The sequence below is a fragment of the Oryzias latipes genome, chromosome 17 (assembly GCF_053564925.1).
Source record: "Oryzias latipes strain Hd-rR chromosome 17, Olatipes_Hd-rR_3.1".
Taxonomy (NCBI): Eukaryota; Metazoa; Chordata; class Actinopteri; order Beloniformes; family Adrianichthyidae; genus Oryzias; species Oryzias latipes.
In genome coordinates this window covers 2905046-2927971 of record NC_136253.1, presented here as the reverse complement: position 1 = coordinate 2927971, position 22926 = coordinate 2905046, and the positions used below count along the sequence as shown (strand labels likewise).

Here is a 22926-nt window from a genome sequence, read left to right as displayed (position 1 = left end):
CCACAATAACAGCCACACAACGACATCTGTTGTGTAGTTCTCTGGTTTTTTTAGCGTGGCACATGTTTTTTTTAATTTCCCTTTCAGTCAGATTTACAAGCTGCAGCAAACGCCCTCTTTGCAAAAGTAATGTTGTTCTCATCAACAGTTGGAGATTTCAAAGTGAAATGCAGGCAAATCTGAGCGTTTGTTTTATGATTACAAGAAGCACCAGGGAATTTTTACTTTCAGGTAACTTATTTGAATTCAAAGCATATTATGACTGAAATGTGCAGCTTCAAGACATTATTGTGGAGATTTTTTGTCAAGTCTGGCCAACGTCTTTCATCCACGATCAAAAGAAATTCTATTTTCAGACTCAATATGACTTTTATTTTCAAATTCACATTTCTCTTTCCTTTCTTTCCATGTTGGCATTATTTTTCTCTTCAGTTCCTCTTTGTTGTCAGATTTCCTTTTTAAAAATCTCTGTCGTTTTTTGAAAACAGCAAGAAGAAAGGGTTTCTGTTCTTTAAGCAATTCTCTGTGGAATACTTCATCCTCTGTCATCTTGTCCCTTACCCGCTCACAAGGGACGGTGTTGATAAAAAATAACTCAAAGCGTCTTTTTTTATGGCTTACCAGCTCTCTTTGTCTGCTTCAGTTGTGCCATTTCTGCACTGCATCTGCAAAGTTAGAGGACTTCCAATTGTGCATATTGCCCAAAAGACAAACTAAAGCAAACCTAAACTAACCTCTGCAGTTTTAAAAAACGGATGCACTTTACGGTGCTGGAGCAGGTCAATTTATCAGAAACACCATCCCATGTTATAAAAGCTGTAGCTTTGGAGAAAACAGGAATCAACAAAGAGCAAAGAAAAGTGAGAAGTATGGAAATAAATACCACACAAACAACACAAGTGTGTGACAGTCAGTAAAAGTAATCAAGTTTGAAACAAAGACTGGAAGCAGAGCAAAGCAAGACGCTCAAAGAGATTGAGCTCCGACAAAAAGAAAGAAAGAATGAAAAATCTCAGAGGGGCGGAAAAAAATACAAGCTGAAGAGAAAAGGAAACTTTAAAACTCAAAAATTTCAGAAGAGATGCTTAAATTTAATGCAATTCAGAAACTGCAATGTACGTTTTTTAGTATGTGTTTGTAAATAATGTTTTAATTGCCCTGATTGTACACAAAAAAGCACAAGAAAAAAAGAACAGTAATTGCTAATAAAAGAGGGAGAAAAAAACATGTGCAGTCACTAAAGTCATTCAGCAAAGTGTGTGCTCTATGACCTGAACTGAGTCATTTCACTCTTCATCGCCGCCGTCGTTCTATATGAGAGTGAGCTGCAGAAATAATTACAGCAGCCGGTTTTCTGATAAAAGTGATCAGATTTTGAGCAGCAGTAATAGAACAGCAGACAAGATACAGTGAAGTGATATTGTCTGGAGGGCATGTGTTGAATGATAAAGTGAAAGAGGTTGCGCTCAGCTCAGCCTGCAGCAGTGAGGGTAGCGCAGTCAGAGCAGAACGCCTGTAAATGAGAAAAAGCTGCTGCTTGGCATTTCACCCTCCTTTGAACAAGTTTGGACTCTTTAAACAGCATTTTTAACCCTAATGTACATTTTCTTTGTGAACTGAGTTGCTCTGGAATTGTTGATATGCAGACTTTAGCTGCAGGAATGATGCAGTGGTAAAATTAATATGACATTGAAGCCTTTAGCCGTGTGATGTAGCCCGCAGGTGCTTTCTGCCCCACCCGTGCCACCCCCTTTTTCTTTGCCCTCACTGGCCGAGTTACTGCTACACGCTCCTCCTTCTGCCTCCGCCACCCTGGTCTTTTCGTTTTATCCCCATTTAACCAACCATTTTAATTTTTGGCTGCCTGGGGGGATGAATACGTCTATGTCATTTTTAGAAGAATCAGCAAATGTACATTTTTGGATTTCCTTAGCAACAGATGTGTTTTGGTTAACCACGCCCACATTCCTAATATGTTCATTTCAATGTCATATTGTTTCATTTAGCTAGAGCCAGAGAGTCATATATTATTAATATTTCAGTAAAAAAATGTGCGAGCAACAAGAAGACGGCACTTTTTGAGCTTGCCACACTGACTTTGTTCAAAATCTTAAAACCAACCTTTTTTCCCCAAATGGTTTCCTGGTGATGGTTGGGGAGTCAAGAGGCAATAGATCTTAATCCCTAGATGAGTTTAAACTTGTAGAAGGTACTAAAAGGTGATTTTCTGAGAAAATTCAAGATGGGAGCTTCTGACCATACCATAACTTTGGCTGTGGCTGTGGACGTAAGCAGGCTGCATATGTGTAAAATTTTGTAAAGATTGGTGGAAGACCCAATTCCATTCAATTAATGGCTGCCACAGGTGCCATAGGTCCTGAGGCCATCCCATAATAATCTCAAAATGTTGTTTGTATCCCCAACAAATGTGTTTTGGTTTTGTTACTTGATTTTAAATATTTTTGAGCCCCACAAGTGATTTTGGCCCTGTTCCTTTTTATTTTTTGTTTTGCCTGCTATGATGTCATCATTTTTGTGGGTTAATCATCCACTTTGCCCAAAATTCATTTTAACCGGGTACTAAGTGGATGCCAGTTTTGGTGAGTTTTGTAGGATGTGGCGGGGGTGACATTTTCGCTTAAACACACAGATAGAAAGAAGAAAACAGTCCAGGACTGCTGTGGACCCTGTTTGCTCAACTGTTGCAGTTTTTATGAGTAATTGAAATAAGACGTAAATGTAAATAAGAGGCTCACAGCTATGCCGTATGGATTTTCCATTTTTCAATCCCCCAAAGACTTTGCCCTGCGCAAGGGGTTTGTTAGTGCTGTTCACATAAAACGGACAGGTACACTCCTTGTGCACACTCTGGCCATTAGAAATGAAGAAATTTGACAATCAGAGTGGATGTGTGGGCCTCCTGCTGGTGGCTTCCAGGCACTTTCGTATCACCTGCACATGCCGTGGGTTCTGCAATTGTGCGCGGTCAGTAAGGAGCCAGTGCGCTCTAACCTCACTAATGACTGGAGTTCTGCATAAAGGGTATTATACGACAGAGTTACCTGTTCCTTATAAGTGCGTGAAACGTACACTAGCCTCACAAATACTTCACAACACACTTACCACACGCACAGCAATGGGACGTTCCATTTTCTTGATGTTCCTTGAAGTGGCCGCCTGAGCCTCAAGGCAACTGCAAGACATACCTGTGCTCTCCTTAAGATGCTGCCAGTCCCAGACAACCCAAAAACCCACAGCACAGGTACAGGTCACCCCCCCCCCCCCACACACACACCCCCCATGTAGGTCCATGTGACTAAGCCTTTACTGAAATTGAACAAAAACAGCAAAAAGCTGCTATGCAGGCGCCTGCTATGGACAATTGATCGTGTATGGATTCACTGATCAGTTTGGTGTCTTGCTTAAAAATGATTTTATGCAAAGTTACGGAAAAATAAATAATAGCTATTTTTGGGATGCATTTTCTTTGTTTGATGAAAGTTTGATATGATTAAGAGATACAACTCGGAAGGAAAACAAAGAGTGACTGATGAAGAAAAGTAAGGTGACAGCTCTATTTATTAATATGACTGGGCAGTATATTAGCTGTTTTTTACCGCTAATCTCTCATATTGATTTCAACACTTTTCAGTCCAGCCATCATTCATGCTGTAATTAAATCATCTATCTAATGAAACATCCATCCTGTAAGGTCTTCCTCTGTACCTCCACAACATCATAATTGTCCCATTAATCAATGACAGCGTGGAGATCATATTTGTTTTGAAGCCGTGTATTGATTCCATTGTCTTTCTTCGACCCCCCCTCCCGGACTGAAATGAAATAAATCATCATGACTCTGTGACGTAACAGACTTCCTCTGCACCGTGAAGTAAATATTACAGCTTTTATTCCTTCTCCCAGCCTGGAGTCAACTCTGTCCTCTCACACAATGAGCTGCAGAATCTAAGATTTGTCCATCATCCTCCAAACCGCCTGTTAGCGTCTCTGAGGTTGGGCTTGGCTCTCCCTCAAGAAAATGTCCTGCATTTTTAATGCCTGTGTTCTCCAGTTCCTCCTCTCTGCTGAAACACAAAGTTTCTCATCTCTCATCACCACTGAGGGATGGAGATGAATCCACTTTTAGGGAGCGACTGGTGCTCATCTATCATTAATGATGTTTCACTTTGTTTCCTCCGTAAAGAAGTTTCTTACTTCAAGTAAGGCACTATCACTTGTTGTATGCAGATGAACTTGTGTTGCTTCTAATGAGCTGAGTTCAGCTGACCTTGCAGTGATCCGCTCTGTGGGATATTGAGAAAAGAGGCCTTTTTAAATGCAGCGCAGAGTTGGGGGTGGTTGCAGCTGTCTTCAGGTTGCCGTTTCCCTGACCCCGGGTCAGACTCTGAGGAGGGATCGGACGAGCGGGTCAGACGACGAGGAAACAACAAATCTACAGGTCATGACATATAGAAAGACATCAGAGGAAGAAAGGATTTATAATTCATCTTATCTGCAGTTTCTTGTGATTTGTGTCATTTTATTTTTTGCTAATTTCTGCTTCTTTTTATGTCAAGGTTAAAAATACAGACGTTGTCTGTCTTGATCATTTCCACTTCGCATTATGTTCAATCTCATTGCAGCTCTAGGTAATGCCTTTTTAATGCATTACATTCTTTTCTCTTTTCTGCACTTCTACTTCTTCATTATTTGTGTTTTCTCACTTCCTTTGCATGTTTTTTTCTTTTTTTTCAACTTGTGTTCCTCTTTCATTTTCTTCCAACAAACACTGTAAACATTTTCCTTCTTTCCTCTTCTCTTTTCGTCATCTTTTCCAGCCAGCGGTCCATCCTCTGAGCCCCGGCGTCTCGCCTCCCTCGGCAGTATGTTAGACGATCAGCATTGGCACCATGTAGGGTTGGAGCAGCAACACTCCCACCTTAACCTCAGTGTGGACAAACACATGGAGAAAATTCAGATCCCTGTGCTCAGCAACTGGAGCATCAGACAGGTGTGGAGACACAAACACAATAAAAAAGCTGATTTGGTTGTGATGAAAAAGTAACTTATCTTGTCTTGTTATCAGTTGAGTGTTGGGGCGTCACAGAGGCCAGATTTCTTCAAGGAGAACTTCCATGGCTGCTTGGAAAACCTGCTTTATCACGACCTCAACCTGATCGAGCTGTCTAAACACGGAGACCCACAAACGTCCCTGCAGGTGAAGTTCTTCTTCTTCTCTCTGAATGTTTTAGTCAGCTTTAATAAACAGAACAAAGTCAGCAAGGATACCTTTGGGTTTTGATATAAAAGAACTGGAGTGAGGTTATGTGATGACATCTGAACTTCCAGCTCCAATGAAATGAAGTCAAATTAGTCAACATTTTTTCACGATGTGGACACAGCTAAGTTGGAAACAGACGTCAGGAACTGGTCCACGTTGGTGCAGAGCCATCACTTCTATGACAACCACTCTTGTCCATCAGGAGTGAGCTTGTTGGAAGGCCACACCCCGACAGGCTCAAGAGAATCTGTCAAACACTTCAAACCACATTATTCTATTAAGGCATCTGATTGGTCAGTTTATAACTTGAATAACTTTCACTAAAGAAGAAATATCATGAAAAAAGATGATGATGATGATTAGCAAGAAGATGTTAAGAAAGGTAGCAGAGCAAGGATGGTTATTCTGAAAAATTCTGAGTAAAAGTTGTTTATTTCTTGGAGCCAGCAGGAACTTCATGGAACACAGGGGGGGGGGGGGGGGTCACTCAGTCCACTTCTCATTTACAGTCAATGATTTAGATCGAATACATCACATATGAAAAATAAAAATAAGACACATTTGCAGACTTTTATTAAATATAATTACTCATGTTTATCTAGTAAATGCTTTTTCTTATATTTTCTTTAAGTGGCAATATGTCTTGTAAATATGTTGGTTTCCACGGCAACAGGAAGCTGATTACAGCTGAGCATTTAGACTAGCCTTAGACTTGAGGCGTGTCCTAGACTCCATCAAAGTTTGAAGAAATTTAGCAGCCACTTTACCCAGATTGATTTAGTTTTTTTTTTTACATTAATGGGCATTGTGGCGTTAAGTGTCTCGCCCAAGGACAGAATGACTTTCAAAACAAAGTTTTAAGGCTCCATCTAACTGACAGACAAGTTTTTGACCCAGATAGAGATATCCATCCTCAAAGAACTTCTAAACGATTCTGGTAATGTTGTTCTGTTTAGGCCACAGCTGTGTGTTACTTGTTTAACCTGTCGGTCATTAAATGAATGAAAGTGTTCAGACACAGAAAATGACCATCGATAAGCAGATTATGTCATCATATCATTTTATTTGTAATTACAATAATACAACTCTTTCCACGTGCATGTAAGCATTGCTTTTTACTTTTGGATGAAGATAACATCATCAGGGAGCTTTAAAAGGTTTAGGTTCCTCTGGGTGTGGTCGCTCTGTAGTTTAACTGCACCGGCGGTTAGAAATCTCCGCTAATTTATTCAGTGATGTTTAGAAACGTCTGACTTCTCTGCTAAAAATAAGCCCTGAATCTATTTCAAGCTGGAGGCCACAGAGCACGCTCTAGAAACGTAGTTAATTTTAATAGAACAGATTGAGCTGGCAGATCTTTGAAATAATAATAATGATTGCATTTTACCTTGTATAATAAATTCCATCCTTTTATTCAACTAAATGCATCCGTATAAATTCCTGGCAAGTGGTCTGGGTGGTTGATGTGATGTAGGAGCAATAAACAAATTCCTTCTTTTTAATCTTCTAATATGTTATAGTCAAATTTAACAGAATCATTTTAGAGGAAATGTAGCCTCCTTTAAACCTCACTGAAGCAGCGTTTTCTCTGTCTTATTGATGGCGGCAAAACACAACAAGTGAAATCTCTTTGCTCTCTCTGGTGTGAGCAAATCTTCTAGAGTTCAGGAACACCTGCAGGTCAATCTCCAGAGTATTCCTGGGAATGCGTACATGCCGGCGTGTTGATGCCTGCTGACGCTCGCCACACCAGTGGGAAATTCTCTGCAAGCTAGTGGCGCCGCTGCTAGCTGGTTAATGAAGCTAATGAGCTCCTAATGAGGACAGAGAGTAATGAGAATACAGAAGAAGATGAGGAATTTAGCTGGAATGTCAGGTAGCCTTTGTTTTTTTTAAAAGATAGATCATGTCTACTTTTTCAAATGGGAAAAGAACAACTCTGAACATGTTCCTGCATTTTATTCAGGGTGAAAACAACTTAAATTTACACCTAAAATGTAGAATTATTAACATTAATCTCAAAATCATTGTTACTCAAACTAAAAATCAAACAAAGGATTGCATTTAAATAACATTGTAGTGAATTCTTTTCTTTACTGCACATCCCACGTTTGGTTTATGGCCTTCAGTGTGGTTGCATTGTCCAAAGAATGCATTCATTTATCACTTTTCTGAGAGAGACAGTGGGCCTTCAGTTGACCTCTGCCATGTAAAGCAGATGAACAACAAGCCAAACTTGTTTTCATAAGCCAGGATGCAAGTTCCTTGCACCTTTATTCAAGTCTCCTTAAGACAGCTTACAAAGTATGTTGTGGCTTGAAAAATGGACGAGTGAAACAGAAACACATGAAACACAAACAGAAAAAAAACACCACCACTTAAGCACAGACACACCAGGAAACAGCATTAAAATAATGCTTTGAATTTTACTAAAATATCTCCAAAGTTGTAGAATGGATGACTGACGAGAGTGATACATTTAGATGCTAATTTTCAGTTAACACTTAGCAACCAGCTAAGGAAATGCATGGGCTAGGTCTATTACCTGAAAACACACATGTACAGAAAATAAACTTCAACTTTATGATTGCATTAAATTAGCTTGTTCTTATTCCATTAATCATTAAACACTCAAAGGTCAGGTGTTTGGACACAGCAGGAGAGCATCTTGAACATTAGAAGCACTTCTCCCAAAAAGGGACTTCCAACTACCCAGGGTGCAATGCAACTACAGATTATCTCACCGAAATGAAATACAAGAAAGCCTTTTCTGACAAAATAACTACTTTGATTTAATTTGGACTGCTAACACAGAATTATGAAATATTTATCAACAACATAAGTGAAAACATTTCTTTTTCTTATCTTTAACCATTTAACTGGGGGCAGAACAGTTCACATTCATGCTTTTTGCTTTCAGATTTTCCTATGTGAACATTGAAAACAGTTGATTTTTTTTCTAATATGTTTTTAGTTGACCTTGCCTATTTAATTGTTATTTATAGGGTAACGTGAGTTTTTTCTGCCCTGAGCCGACTTCTGTTGCCGTGACGTTTCCTGAGCCCCAGAGCTTCCTCCAGCTGCCGTGGTCAACGTCATTCTCATCAGGGACTTTGTCAATCGGATTCCAGTTCAGAACATGGAACAAGGCGGGGCTTCTGACCACCTTTGACCTTCCTCAGCAGAAGGGAGTGGTCTGGTTGTACCTTAGTGAGGCCAAAATCTGCTTCCAAATACATAAAGCAGGCATAAAACTGCTGGAGATCAATGCTGGTTGGTCCATAAAATTACATCAAAACTCTCAGTAATAATACTGATTAAAGTGGATATTTATAGTCAATTGTGTCAATTTTTCTAGGTTCTGCTTTGAATGATGGTCAGTGGCATTCAGTGGATTTCATCTCAAGACACGGCCATCTAACGGTCTCTGTGGATAAAGACAAAGGTGGCGTCGCTCACGCTACCTCAGGGTTGCCAGTCAACGTCGCAAATCATATTTTCTTTGGAGGTAAGAACAATTGATCAATAGCAGGCCTTCAACATCCGATCAAGCTCAAGGAACAATCTTCATTTATTCAGGTTACTCCCAATGCACGCAGCACTAGGATTATTGTGATATGCATTCAAGAACGTGCCAAATGTGGGTACTTTTTATATATGGCTTTCACTGTGGTTTGTTGATACTCAATGCTAATGCATGTACCTACAGCTGGAAGAGGCTGGATGTGAAATGGCAAAGGGGTTCAAATCTCGTAAATCTTGCTCCAGGCTTTTTCTTTTACAGCTCTATTCCGACATATGAAAGACTTGGTTTCATAAATTCCGGCCAGGCCTAAACCACACTAATTCATTTCTCCTTCTTGATCAATTTTGAAACCTTTGGCACTTCCGTGAATTGAAAAGGACGGAATGTTCAACTGTTTTAACAGATGTTCAACAGTCACATCTTTCGGATGTAGAATCCAAAAATAGTCTGAAAAACTTGCATAGCTATATGTGCGAAGGTGAGAGTTTTGAATGTGGAAGCCCGAAATGTGCATTTATGTTTTTACATAAACTTCTCATTGGAAGTGGTTGCTTGAATGTACATTAAGAAGGAGAATGTGAACGTAGCACGAGAGAAGGCCAAAACAAGAGATCCGAGATGCTCAAATATAATAGAAAGAATATGATTTTATAAATCTCAGGCATTGTTCTGTGTGAACGCTTAAGTACAGACGAGCTCTCAGGACCACAAAGAAGCAGTCATGCTGATTAAATCAAGTTCAATTACCAGCAGTGAGATTTGAACCAATGTGAATTTTAACACATTATACCTTGAGTCCAACACCTTATCCACACAGCCATCTTTGTTAATGATAGGGTTACAATAAGTGAGGATGACAGCTGCAGGTCAGAACTCACAGGTTTATCTGCATCTCAAGGATGAACGATAATCTTTTTAGGGCAGTAACATTTCAATGCTGAACAAGAGATAGAGGCACTTCAAATCTAACATTGCCAGCTTGTCACCTATAAAGAGACTATTTGTTAACCAAGAATAGAGTGAAGACTACTGGAAAGTCAGATGAATTGCATGGATTAGACCCCAGCATGGGTCTCCTGGGAGAGAAAACCCTTATGAAGCTACACTACAGTTTGACATAAAAACCATGACATGCTAAACCTTGACTCGGTAAAAATGTTTCATTTACAGTTACCTTGCTCTTTTATTTTATTTTTTGTAAAATATTTTTGTCTAACTCTTGTTTTTTCTTCTTTGTCAAGGTTGTCCTGGTGAAGGCCAGAAGCAGGAATGCAGAAACCCTTTTGAAGGTTTCCAGGGTTGCATGCGTCTTATTACCTTGGACAACCAATTAGTTAACCTGATCACGGTGCAGCAAAGACTTCTGGGAAACTACAGCCAACTGCAGATCGACATGTGTGGCATCACTGACAGGTCAGAAAATAACTACAAATGAGCCATTGCACAGACAATGATTGGTCTTAATAGAATCTGAAGTGACAGAAGATATAGACATGGGTCTAAAACTTCAATTGTACGGTTTGATTGTTGCACGGGATTAAAATCCACCAGGTCATTTGTCCAGTTAACCCATTCCCTTCACCATCTGGTCATCCTGGTCTTGAGGAGATGGTGCCTGAAGTTAAAAATGGAAGAAACAGGGTTAAAAAAAAGAAAGAAAAAAGGTCTTCACAGGTTATAAGTTGATTTGACCTTTCATAAACTCCACACAAAGTTCAGTTATTACCAGGGGTGAAAGTAAGCCGCTATGGCCCGAGTATGGCCAGGAAGATCAGCTGTGTGGCGGCTCTCTACTGCTTTAACTCAAGAGCAGCTGCAGGCTGATGCTGCTAGAACTGTGAGAGGCCCTTGCTGGTCGGCTGCCTTAGTCCTGTTGGTGCCTGACCAGAACTCTCCCGGGGGGGCACTCCTGGGAGCGGCTCTTTCTTGGCTCCCCTCCATTTGTGTCTGTGGGGGGGGGGGGGGGGGGGGGGGGGGCTGGAGGGTCGGCTCTTCAAGTGATGGGACCCCTGGGGTGGGGAGACCTAGGCTCAATGCTGGGGGGGGTTCTGAGGGGGACGGTTATTTCGTCAAATCGGGGGCCTGTATAGCAGCTGTCCGCGACTGACCCTCTTCCTTTTCCTCATATCACTTATTAAGGTGATGGGGGGGGGGGGGGGTCAGCCTGCACTTTGGGGGGAGGAGCTACTTGCCAGTGGTCCCCTTCCCATGGTTACCGCATGGAGACGGGCCCCTCCCTTCTCTGTTTTAATTGCACCTTAGACGTGTAGGACCCTTGGTGGGAAGGGTGTTTGAACATCACTGTGAGCAATCAGGAGATGTCCTCTCGGTGCAATACCCTGTGGGACCCATAAGTTCTTTGGCAAGACCAAGTTCCAGAGATCACATCACATATGAGCCTGGGGGTGTCCATGTCCCTGTCCCTGTGGTGTGGGTTCTGGTCCTTGCCATTGGGCGCCAGCCTTCTGCAAAATTCCAAGAGTGGGTGAGCCTAGTTGAGCCATGTTTACAACACTCCTTGGGGACCCCCACTTCTCTTGGTCGTCCTTCTCCTGGGCAGGAGTGGGTGGCCCCTGCCTTGCTCTCTCCTGGACCTCCTGTAAGCTGGGTTGGTGGCTGCCTGGAGCGTGGGGCTATTCTTCTGGTCTGGCTGAAGCTTGCACTCTCTGTCCCCCCATGCTTCCCTACAGCCAGCACTTTATCTCATCATTTTAGCATCTCTGTGGTTTTTATCATCACTAATGCGATTTACGTCCCTCTGTCCCCTCCCGCTATCTGCTAATATAGTTGCTTCCTGAGACAATAGTTATGTGTCGGTCGTGAATGAAATGGCTCTTTTAGGCCCCATTTACACTGCATGGTTCAAGTGACCCAGTTCCGATTTTTTCCTCTCATGTGGCACAGATCGGATATGACCGGTGAACGTGTAAGCAGGACAAAAACGCATGGATTACGATTTTCCTCAGGCTTCAGACCGTAGTCAGAAACCAGTTATTTCCGGTCCGGTCCCGGTCGGGACGCAAACGGTAACTAATCAAGCGGGACACCGTTGCTCTGGAACAGGCTAGAAGCCGTTTATTTCTCTGCTTGGATCAAACTGTTAGTGCAGCACTAAGTCTGCAAACACTTCCTCATTCAAAACTCAGAGAGAGCACATAAGCCGGCCGAGCAACCCTTCTTTTTCCTCTCCCGCCCATCCCCTCTCCTGCCTCTACCAGGAGCGCCCAAGGCAACGCCTCCTTCCGTCGCTACGTTGCCTCCATGACAACTGCAGTCACACAAAAGTCCGAAGGAGGTCCGCGGAAGGCGGAAATGCTGCTACGTAGTCCTCAGAACGTCTACGTTTGATAGTTTCAGCATTGTATAGTGTATATGCAAAAATCGGATAGGGGTCACTTTTAAAAGATGATGTAAGCGGGTCGTCAAAAAACCAGATATAGTCAGAAAATCGGATTTGGGCATCAAGACCTGCAGTGTAAATGCAGCCATAGAGCCTCTGTTTGGAGTGAAAAACAAGAGTCGAGTTCTTTTTAAAAAAGATTTTTTTTTTTTTTTTTTTTTTAACTTGTCCTGTCCAACAGCTAGGCAGGCAGATGAGAGCTGAGGGCCTCTTGTGTTGGACATATTTTACTTTAACAAGAGGGGTTATTAATCTTCAGACAAACCAAAGGTATGTCTGAATAAACCCCTTTTGTAATTGAGGCCAAACTTTATTCATTTCAACCATGATTGAAAATCTTTGGTGTTGGACCGGACGGAAAAGGAAAGAAGGGAAGAAGAGAGAGGGATGTTAGAGAGGGGGGGGGGTAGTGAGAGGGGGGGGATAAGACCATGAAGCAGCATAGAGCAGACAGGTTTACTGGTTGTTTATCATTACGGTACGGTTCAAATGTAGTACAAAAAGGGCGGGGCCTGTTCACACACTCAAATGTTATCAACACACCTGCTGGCTGCAAAAAATGTTCACATGTCAACATGTACACAAAACAGATAGTGTTCACGAACGCATACCTATGCCTTTAAACCAACTAGTGTGAAATCTTTCATTCATTCAATCATGCAAACTATTAGTGCAAAGGTGAGCTAACTCCTGTGCTCAGGTGAGTGTTTATGTTCTTCTAAAATGGATGGTGGAATGTGAAAAGAAGGAGGAGGAGTGCCCAGCCCAGCCACCCCCACACCCAGACCCCCGCCACAGCAGCAGCGGCAGCCGGAATTCCCCCAACGCCACACGGGAACCGGCAGGGAACAACCGCCGCCCGGGCGACCAAGCCCGCCACCCAGGCCAGGGCCAGCAGGACCGCCGCGAGGCCCCCAGAGCCAGAGAGCAGGGAGGCGTGGAGGGAAAGAGAGCGCCGCCCCAGCCCAGCCAGGAAAGCAGCCCCCCCGCCGCGCCGGAAGAGCCCAACGCAGGGCCCCACCGGAGAAGGACGCCCACAGCCCCAGACGAGCACCCCACCACCACCCAGGAGTTCCGGGCATCCCCCCGCCCCAACCCCAGGTATGAGCCAGGAACCCCCAAGGGAGACCCGCTCCACACTCCAGGCAGCCACACACCGCCCAGGAGGGGGGAACCCCGGGGAAAAAAGGGTGGCCCACAAGGGGTGTTATAAATATGGCCCGACCAGGCTCTGCCACTGTTGGAAGTTTGGCGGGGTCCAGCGCTCAGGGGCAAGGACCAGGACCCACCCCCCAGGGACACGAACACCCCCGGCTCAGGTGTAATATGAACCCCCCCACCGTGCGGAGAGAGCACCGCCGGGCCCAGGGAGCCGGCACCCAAGGGACACGGCCGCCATCGCCAAGGGGCCCGCACCCCCCACCAGGGAAGGGGTAGGGGACAGATGGACCCAGGTCCCACCTTCCTTGTAAAATGTGTGTGCGTGTATGTGTGTTTGAGAGGGTGTGTGTGTGCATGTGTGTGTGTTTATGTTGGAATGTATATATTGAAGGGGGAGGGGTGTGTGTACTAAGGGGGGTGCAGTTAAAATTGGCGAGCAGGGCACTAAGGGGACATCTCCTGATTACTCACAGTGATGTCCCCTCACCCTCCCCACCAAGGGGCCCTAAATGTCTAAGGTGCGGTTAAATTTGGCGGGTGGGGTGCTAGGAGGACATCTGCTGCTTGCTTGCAGTGATGTCCAAGCACCCCCCCTACCAAGGACCCTACATGTCTAAGGTGCAAATAAAACCGAAAGAGGGGGGGCCCACTCCATACGGCAACCATAGGAGGGGGGCCACTGCCAAGTAGCCCCCCCCCAAGGCGCATCGCAGGCTAGACCCCCAACCCCCTCACCCTAATATGAGGTTATATGAGGAAGGGGGTAAGATTTTAACTTTGTTTCAACCTCTCTTTTTTTCTCTTCAAGCCGCACCTGAGTGGTCAATACATAAATGATGGTGTTGAGCGCGCGCGGGTGTGTTTACGCTGAGCCGGGGGGTGGACATGTGCAGCAGCACGTGATCCAAGTATGAGGGAGACAGAGAGAACACCAAGTGCAACAGCAGGTGCAAAAACAACAAACTACATCAACATAAAAACGTAAAGTAGAGAAAATGACACTGGAAATAAGATCTGGAAGCATTTCACTGTTATTGAGAATGCAATGGAATAGTGTAGAGTCTGCAAGAAAGCAATTCTGTCTAGAACCGCCTCCACAACCTACCTGTACAGACACCTGTTCTCCAGAACAGAGGAGATCAATACTCACAGAAGAAACCAGATCAGCTCCTCAAAGCAGAGACACACTGTTTTCTAAATGTCAACCTACACGTTCAAGAAAGATATACGTTTTTTTGTTGTTGTTATTTTGTTTTACACATTTTTTATTTGTATTTTGAGTTGTGGGTGGGTCAAATGTTTCCAGTCAAGATTTATTCTCAAAGATTTAACTATATTAGTCATTTGAACAAAGATTTGAATCATATCATCATTTGTGGTCGCTGATCTGATTCATAGTCGATATTTGTTCATTTTGAAAGATCCGATTCGCTGAGCTAAAATAGATCCAGGACATCTTTAGCCAAAACTTCAACAAGTGTGATTCAGACGTTTTCCAGATTCCTTGTACTTCTTGCAAGATAATCAATTGTACATTAAACATGTGTACAAACAAGTAAACACAAATTAATGGCAAATCAATTCACATTTAGTTGGGGCGGCCGTGGTGCAGCGGTAGGGCGTCCCATGATTGTAAGGTTGCAGGTTCAATTCCCACCTGTCACGCCCATGAGTCAAAGTGTCCTTGGGCAAGACACTGAACCCCACCTTGCCTCTGGTGCAAGGCGGGCGCCTGTGTTTGGCAGCGGAGCCGCCACCAGTGTATGAATGTGTGTGAATGTGTGTGTGACTGGGTGAATGGGTCTGTGACCTTAAAGCACTTTGTCCTTGTAGGAAGAAAGGCACTATAAAAGTATACGCCATTTACCATTTAGTTCCATAAAGTTCAGCCCACTGTTGTTTTTCCACATCCTAAGAACCCAAAGGGAACATTCTTAGAACATTCTAGCACACTGGATGGTCACATGACTTTGCTAAGTTCAAAGTGTTTCCACACATTGGATTGGAATGATGGACAGATCTGTGTTAATGACATCACGTGTGTGTTATCTGCTGTGATACACTTTGCCGTTTTTATGTCACGGTAAAATAAACATACAGTGCCTCGAGACAGATCAATTTGGCTGTAATACAAACACCCCTAATCTCCGTTTACTGTTATTGAAATATGTGCAGTATTTTGATGAAACTTGTTATAGTCCTGGTATAAACAGAAATCCACTTTCATCCCTGGTTGTCAGTAAAAAATCTGCCCTCATGTCTAATGCGTGGATGCCTTGTTTATCCTGGGCAGTTCTGTTAATAAACAAATATAAAGAAATGTTTAAAAACTTATCATTTTACTTTTATCTAACAGTTTTTCAGGCATTTATTTCCATATCTGACCAAACACTTGGAGTTCCTCTAAATATCACTGTAGGCAGACAGTAGTCAATTTCCATTGACTCCCATGTTTAAAAAAGTCTAATTTTGCACCAAAACATTAAATGTACTTAATGTCTACTTTCAAGGATCCTTTTTCCCTGAAAATATTTTTTACATTTATGAAAATCAGGCATTTACAATTTTTTAGTTAATATTTGACCACAATTTTGTTTAAATGTTATTTTTTTATTAGCAGGTTGGTTAACTGATTGGTGGAGCAAACTGAGCTTTACACTTCTTTTAAACACAACATAGATAAATAGAGCCATATTATAAAGCAGTGACAGTGAAGCTGACTTAAGCGAAAATATTTTCTGATTTTGTGGTTTATCTGGTTTTCTTGGCCCCGGCTTGGGTTGAATTCACGTTAGTCCTTCCTCCTGCATTTAATCATGATGCACTCTGAAAAATACACATCCTGACAAAATAAACGTAAAAATCTGTGCACAGTGTACAAACATGCTGCCAAGCTTTGCAACCACTAATGACATGGAACTGTGTGTGCGACTGTGCGTGTTTGTGTGCCTGTTAGTGTCAAACCACCTGGAGGTGCCAGCCGGTCTGAGAACAGATGGAAATCCAGCGTGGATGAAAATAGTGTTACTCATCGTCTCCTCTTATCGTCTCTGTGTGTGTTTGTGTTGAGAGAATGAGGTGGCATCATGTTTTTATCCTGAAAGTCAGAAACTGACGCAGCTGATAATCCAATTTATGGGATTATTAAACTAGGATTTTATAGAAACAAAAAGTAATTTAATTATTCAATATTTTTTTTTCTTTTTTTTTTTTTAACTTGTCCTGTCCAACAGCTAGGCAAACAGATGAGAGCTGAGGGACTCTTGTGTTGGACATATTTTATTTTAACAAGAGGGGTTATTCATCTTCAGACAAACCAAAGGTATGTCTGAATAAACCCCTTTTGTAATTGAGGCCAAACTTTGTTAATTTCAATCATGTTTGAAAATCTTTGGTGTTGGACCGGACGGAAAAGGAAAGAGGGGAAGAAGAGAGAGGGACGTTAGAGAGAGGGGGGGGGTAGGAGGGTGATAATAGGAGGGGAAGGGGGATAAGACCATGAAGCAGCATAGAGCAGACAGGTTTACTGGTTGTTTATCGTTACGGTACGGTTCAAATGTAGTACAAAAAGGGCGGGGCCTGTTCACACACACTCAAATATTATCAACACACCTGCTAGCCGCAAAAATGTCCACATGTCAACATGCACACAAAACAGATAGTGTTCACGAACGCATACCTATGCCTTTAAACCAACTAGTGTGAAATCTTTCATTCATTCAATCATGCAAACTATTAGTGCAAAGGTGAGCTAACACCTGTGCTCAGGTGAGTGTTTATGTTCTTCTAAAATGGATGGTGGAATGTGAAAAGAAGGAGGAGGAGCGCCCAGCCACCCCCACACCCATACCCCCGCCGCAGCAGCAGCGGCAGCCGGAATTCCCCCAACGCCACACGGGAACAGGCAGGGAACAACCGCCCCCCGGGCGACCAAGACCGCCACCCAGGCCAGGGCCAGCAGGACCGCCGCGAGGCCCCCAGAGCCAGAGAGCAGGGAGGCGTGGAGGGAAAGAGAGCGCCGCCCCAGCCCAGCCAGGAAAGCAGCCCCCCGCCGCGCCGGAAGAGCCCAACGCAGGGCCCCACCGGAGAGGGACGCCCACAGCCCCAGACGAGCACCCCACCACCACCCAGGAGTTCCGGGCATCCCCCCGCCGCGACCCCAGGTACGAGCCAGGACCCCCCAAGGGAGACCCGCTCCGCACTCCAGGCAGCCACCCACCCGGCCCACGGTTGGTCCAGGTAGGAGCAAGGCAGGGGCCCGCCGCCCCCGCCCAGGAGGGGGGAACCCCGGGGAAAAAAGGGCGGCCCACAAGGGATGTTATAAATATGGCCCGACCAGGCTCGGCCATGTTGGAAGTTTGGCGGGGCCCAGCGCCCAGGGGCAAGGACCAGGACCCACCCCCATGGACACGGACACCCCCGGCTCAGGTGTAATATGAACCCCCCCACCGTGCGGAGAGAGCACCGCCGGGCCCAGGGAGCCGGCACCCAAGGGACACGGCCGCCATCGCCAAGGGGCCCGCACCCCCCACCAGGGAAGGGGTAGGGGACAGATGGACCCAGGTCCCACCTTCCTTGTAAAATGTGTATGGGTGTTTGAGAGGGTGTTTGTGTGCATGTGTGTGTGTTTATGTTTGAATGTATATATTGAAGGGGGAGGGGTGTGTGTACTAAGGGGGGTGCAGTTAAAATTGGCGAGTAGGGCACTAAGGGGACATCTCCTGATTACTCACAGTGATGTCCCCTCACCCTCCCCACCAAGGGGCCCTAAATGTCTAAGGTGCGGTTAAAATTGGCGGGTAGGGTGCCAGGAGGACATCTGCTGCTTGCTTGCAGTGATGTCCAAGCACCCCCCCTACCAAGGACCCTACATGTCTAAGGTGCAAATAAAACCGAAAGAGGGGGGGCCCACTCCATACGGCAACCATAGGAGGGGGGCCACTCCCAAGTAGCCCCCCCCCAAGGCGCATCGCAGGCTAGACCCCCCACCCCCTCACCCTAATATGAGGTTATATAAGGAAGGGGGTAAGTTGGGGACAGCTGGTAGACTGTCCACCGGTGGTCAAACAGCCGTCCCCCAGCCCACCCCCAGCAAAGGGGCCAGGGCCACCCAGCCCAGGGGCCCACCCCCGGAGGCGCCGACACCCTAGGCCCGGCACCACCCACCCCACACAGAGAGAGAGGAGCCAGAAAGCGTCGCCCCCCCCCGGAGCAAGCCCAGGCCCCCACCCCCAGACGCCGGCCCTAGAAGAGCTCTGGTCAGGCCTCGACGGGACCGAGGAGGCCAACCGGCCGAGGCAACCACTGATTGCCTCAGCGGAGACCCCGACCCGCTAGCCCCCCCGACCCGTACTAATAATGGGCCCCCCCTCCCCCCCAGAACGCCCCCCCACAGGACAGGGCCGACAAGCCCCCCACCCCACCCCACCCCAGACCCCGCAGCCGAAGTGGGTGACACCCAGAGCGACCGGGGGCCCCGAGAGGGTTGTCCCGTCCCGTCCCAGAGCCAGGGAAGGGCCGATCCCAGCCCCAGGTGCAGATGGGCAGCCCATCCGGCGCTGCTGGGCCCCCCCCACCCGAGCAGGGCCCCCCGCCAACCCCCCCCAGCACAGGCAAAGGGACCACCCCCCCAAGCCAAGCCAGACCACCACCCCACCCCCCCACCACGCACCCCCACACCCAAGCCCAGAGGACCACACAGCGCCCCAGCCCGCCCCACCCAGGCACCGGACCCGACCCCCCTACCAACGGAGCCCCCCACCGCCCCAGCCAGGCACCGGAAGCCCCGACCCCCACCCCAAACCACGGCAGAAGGGCAAGGAGCAGCGACGACCAAGCCCTCCACCCCCTAAGTCATGGAGTCAACCACAGGAGACCAGAGAGACTGAATTCTTTCAAAGTTACTTGAGCTTTGGGCTGACATTTTTTCCAAGCTGATATGATCAAACAGCAGATAATTATTCAATATTTAATATGCTTTGATCGTTTATTTTATTTTTTTCACACTGTACAACTGGGTTTAATAAAATGGCTTTAGTGGCTTATTTAGTGTATGAATGGACCTTCCAGGACAAACAGAGACAAACTGAGATGGCTGTGAAGAGTTGTCAGTCAGTTGGTAATGCAAGATTTGTGTTTTCACAAACTTTCACACATGAGTCTTTATGAACATATTTGAAAGGAAAATTGTGGTGGATGACTAATAAAATGTATCCTCTAGCAGAGTCTTCTAGTTGTCTCTTTTAACAGACAAAATTGGAGCTATCATCTCCTTCTCTGAAACCATTGTTTCCAGTTTGAAAATAGTTATTCACCCTGGAAATATGTTCCTTCTTCTGGTAGAAAATTACTTCAGGATTTTCTTTATAACACGGAATGACGTGAGATATGGTGAGACTGATAGATGGAGGTTTGTTGTGTTGTTCAGACATAGTCAGGAGGTCAGAATGTAACAATGTTAGTTTGAAACTGTTGGAGTTGGAGAACCGCTGGGCACAGTCAACGGTCAACCTCTGATCGTAAGATCCCAGGTTCAGTTCCTGCCCTGCCTACTTATGTGTCAAAGTGTTCTTGGGCAAGACACTGAACCCCACTCGGCTCCTGGTGGTTAAAGGTTGGCACCAGTGTTAAGGCCCGTACACACCGGGACGAATTTCGCGCGCGATTTTCGCCGACGTTTAACGCCTCGTGACTAAACAAAGGGCACCAATGAGAGTGTGCACACCGACGCGAAAAAACGCCACGCGTCAAAGCGTCAAAAAAAAAAAAAAAAAACGCCTCGGGTTCGTTGTTTTTTTTTTGACGCGTCGCGTCGAAATCTATTCAACCAATGAGAACGGCGCTTTTGCACACGTGTCTGGAGCCTCTGAAGTTACAGTAAAACAAAACTTGGGGGCGCTCAAACACAAAACTGCCTTGCTGAGCACACATACCAGCGAAGAAAATAGACGCCGAGTTGCATCTACACAGCCGCGAAGAAATAATGACGGACATTCTAAAATATCCCCGAACCAAGCACAAGTTGGAGCAACTGTTGCTTGAAATATTCATGTTTTCTTTGTTTGATTCTGACAAGCGCGTAAATACTTGCTCTCTTCTTCTGAGGGAAAAGCGAGTTTAAGAAGCGTAAAGTTGCGCAGCGCCACCTTGTGTACAGGAGTATTTCTGTTTACATTAAGCGCCATCTAATGTCAGGGAATGAAATTGCATGTTCGCTCGGCTCATCGTCAGTGAAAATCGCCTGGGTGTGAACACAAAAACCGTGGCGAAAAACGCTGGCGAATAACGCCTGGCGAATATTCGTCCCGGTGTGTACGGGCCTTTAGGCAGAACATTCAGTGTGTGAATGTGTCTGTGTGGGTGAACAGGATGTGGCTGTCCAGCGCTTTGGGCCTTCAAAAACTGTAGTTAATCTCTATATGACTATACACCTTAAGCATTTGGATGAAGTTTAGTGCTTCATCATCAGTGGAGATGGATCAAAGTTACTGCTTAACAGCATCAAAAGTGGTCATATTACCCTCCCTTCAAATGGCCCTGAGAAAGTTTCTGTGATCCAGCTGTATGTGAAGGATGCATTAATAGATGAAACGGAATGCCGTGGATAATTAGTCAGGAAACCTCTGTTTGGTTTTCAGTAATGTTTAACCCAAAAAGGGAACACACTTTGGACAGACTTTGCTGAAAGTTTTAATGTGTTCAAATTTAAAAAGATATGCAAAAACCGTGTTGTACTTTATGTCGATTAAGACTCTCATTCATCCAGGTTGATTCCTTGATAGTAGTAGGTTTAGGGGCTGCCATCTGGACTTATTTTTTAAGGTTAGAAGACATTTCACCTCTTATCCAAGGCTTCGTCAACTCTGACTTAGCTGGCAAAGGAGCTGGTATAAATGTGCTCAGGGGGGGGGGGGGGGGGGGGGGGGGTCAGACTTGAAACTGGATGGTATTGTCAACATAGCCTACATGGTTTCTGGTCGTTAAGAGTCCTCAGCTGGGGGTTGGGGAGCCAGTGACTCCCTCCCCAAACTGGTCATCTCTTTCAGCTGTTAACGACCCAGATGGAACTCGTTTGGTTTGTTTGGGTTTCAGAACACAGCCGTAGATGGATGGAAGAATTAACCTGAGACCACCATTCTTACTAAGAGAAGGTTTATCCTTCTTAACAAAGATGGCTTCTTTCACTCCTTGCTCAAACCAACCTTTCTCTCTGGCTAGAATTCGTACTTCACTGTCCTCGAACGACTGGTTTGTGGCCTTCAGGTGAAGGTGCACTTTTACCAGCTAATTCAGAATTGACAAAGCCTTTTGGATTAGAGGTGAAACATCTTCTAACTTTAAAAACTAAGTCCAGATGACAGCACCTAAACCTACTACTATGGTGTTGTACTTTAATTAATATGCATTCATATATATTCAGTTTACGCACAAATCATGGCAGGTGTTGTTTGGAGGGGGAAAGATATCCTGAAAGATAATGGATTGATAGCATCTCTTTTTCTATCGTTTAAACCAAATTTTACAGATATTTCCAAATGAAAATTGTCATTGTTATTATATTATATCATAGTATTACTGATTTCAGCAATGTTACACAAAAGTCTGTTATTCATTATACCAAATATCACACAAGTTGTTGTTTATTATCATGAGGAAATAAATGTGGAAATATTTTCCAAAAAATAGTTTTTCAAGTTCTTCTTTCTTAAAGTTTTATATGTAGCGTGAGTTGTTAGAGACGAGTTATATCGATTATCACAATATCGCCATATCGTGATAGTATCGTTATCGTGACCAATGTATCGCAAATCGTATCGTATCGTGAGGTACCCAGTGATTCCCAGCCCTATTTTTAACCAGCAATCATAGAGATTTCTGGAATTCAAAGTATCCACTGAATAGAAAGATATAAAGAAGACAGAATGTTGGACATTCTAAAGAGATGAGATTTTGCCTTTCAAATGTCACTGTTCAATGATTTCCTCCCAGTGTGTCTCAGTTTCTCATATCGCTCTTCTTGCCCCTGCAGACAGCGTGATACTTAACTATAAATAACATACAGAGCTCCAGTGCAGTCTTATGGGAGTGTAATTCATTGAAGCAGCAACTTCAAACAGTCTGGATGCACTCAAAGAAAATCTGATGTTAAGAACAAGTGAAAAGAAAAAGTGTCTTCCGATATAGTGATAGAGAATAAGAACACAGCATCATATTTGATCCTTGTCTTTTAGAAACCCACAACCTTTTGGAGCTTATTCCAAACAGTCTTGTTAAAGTTTAGGTTGTTTTCTTTAAGGTTGTTAACATTAATGAGAGTTTTCTTCTGAAGTGTGTTTTTATGGAGTCATTCACTAATGACAAAACGATGACAGTAAAATGATGGACTAAAAGCACTTCTTTTGGGCTAGACTTCTCGAAAATGTTTACATATTGCAGATTCTTAAGCAATTTCTTACGGAAACTTTTTAAGGAAAATAAAACAGAAGAGTAACCAAAATTATTTTCTCTTTTCTATCAGCTGACTCAGACAACAAGAAAGAATATGTCATTTAAACCAAT

General features: G+C 44.5%; 1 protein-coding gene across 2 annotated transcripts in view; it reads left to right on the top strand.

The window, feature by feature from the left end:
- Positions 1-22926, top strand: part of cntnap3 (contactin associated protein family member 3) — a 195534-nt gene that overhangs the window by 117090 nt on the left and 55518 nt on the right. For both annotated transcript variants that reach the window (XM_023965219.2, XM_023965220.2), the window contains exons 6-10: positions 4839-5011; positions 5087-5218; positions 8287-8554; positions 8640-8789; positions 10049-10220. In XM_023965219.2, the coding sequence (XP_023820987.1) occupies positions 4839-5011; positions 5087-5218; positions 8287-8554; positions 8640-8789; positions 10049-10220 (895 nt within the window). The remainder of the gene's footprint in view (positions 1-4838; positions 5012-5086; positions 5219-8286; positions 8555-8639; positions 8790-10048; positions 10221-22926) is intronic.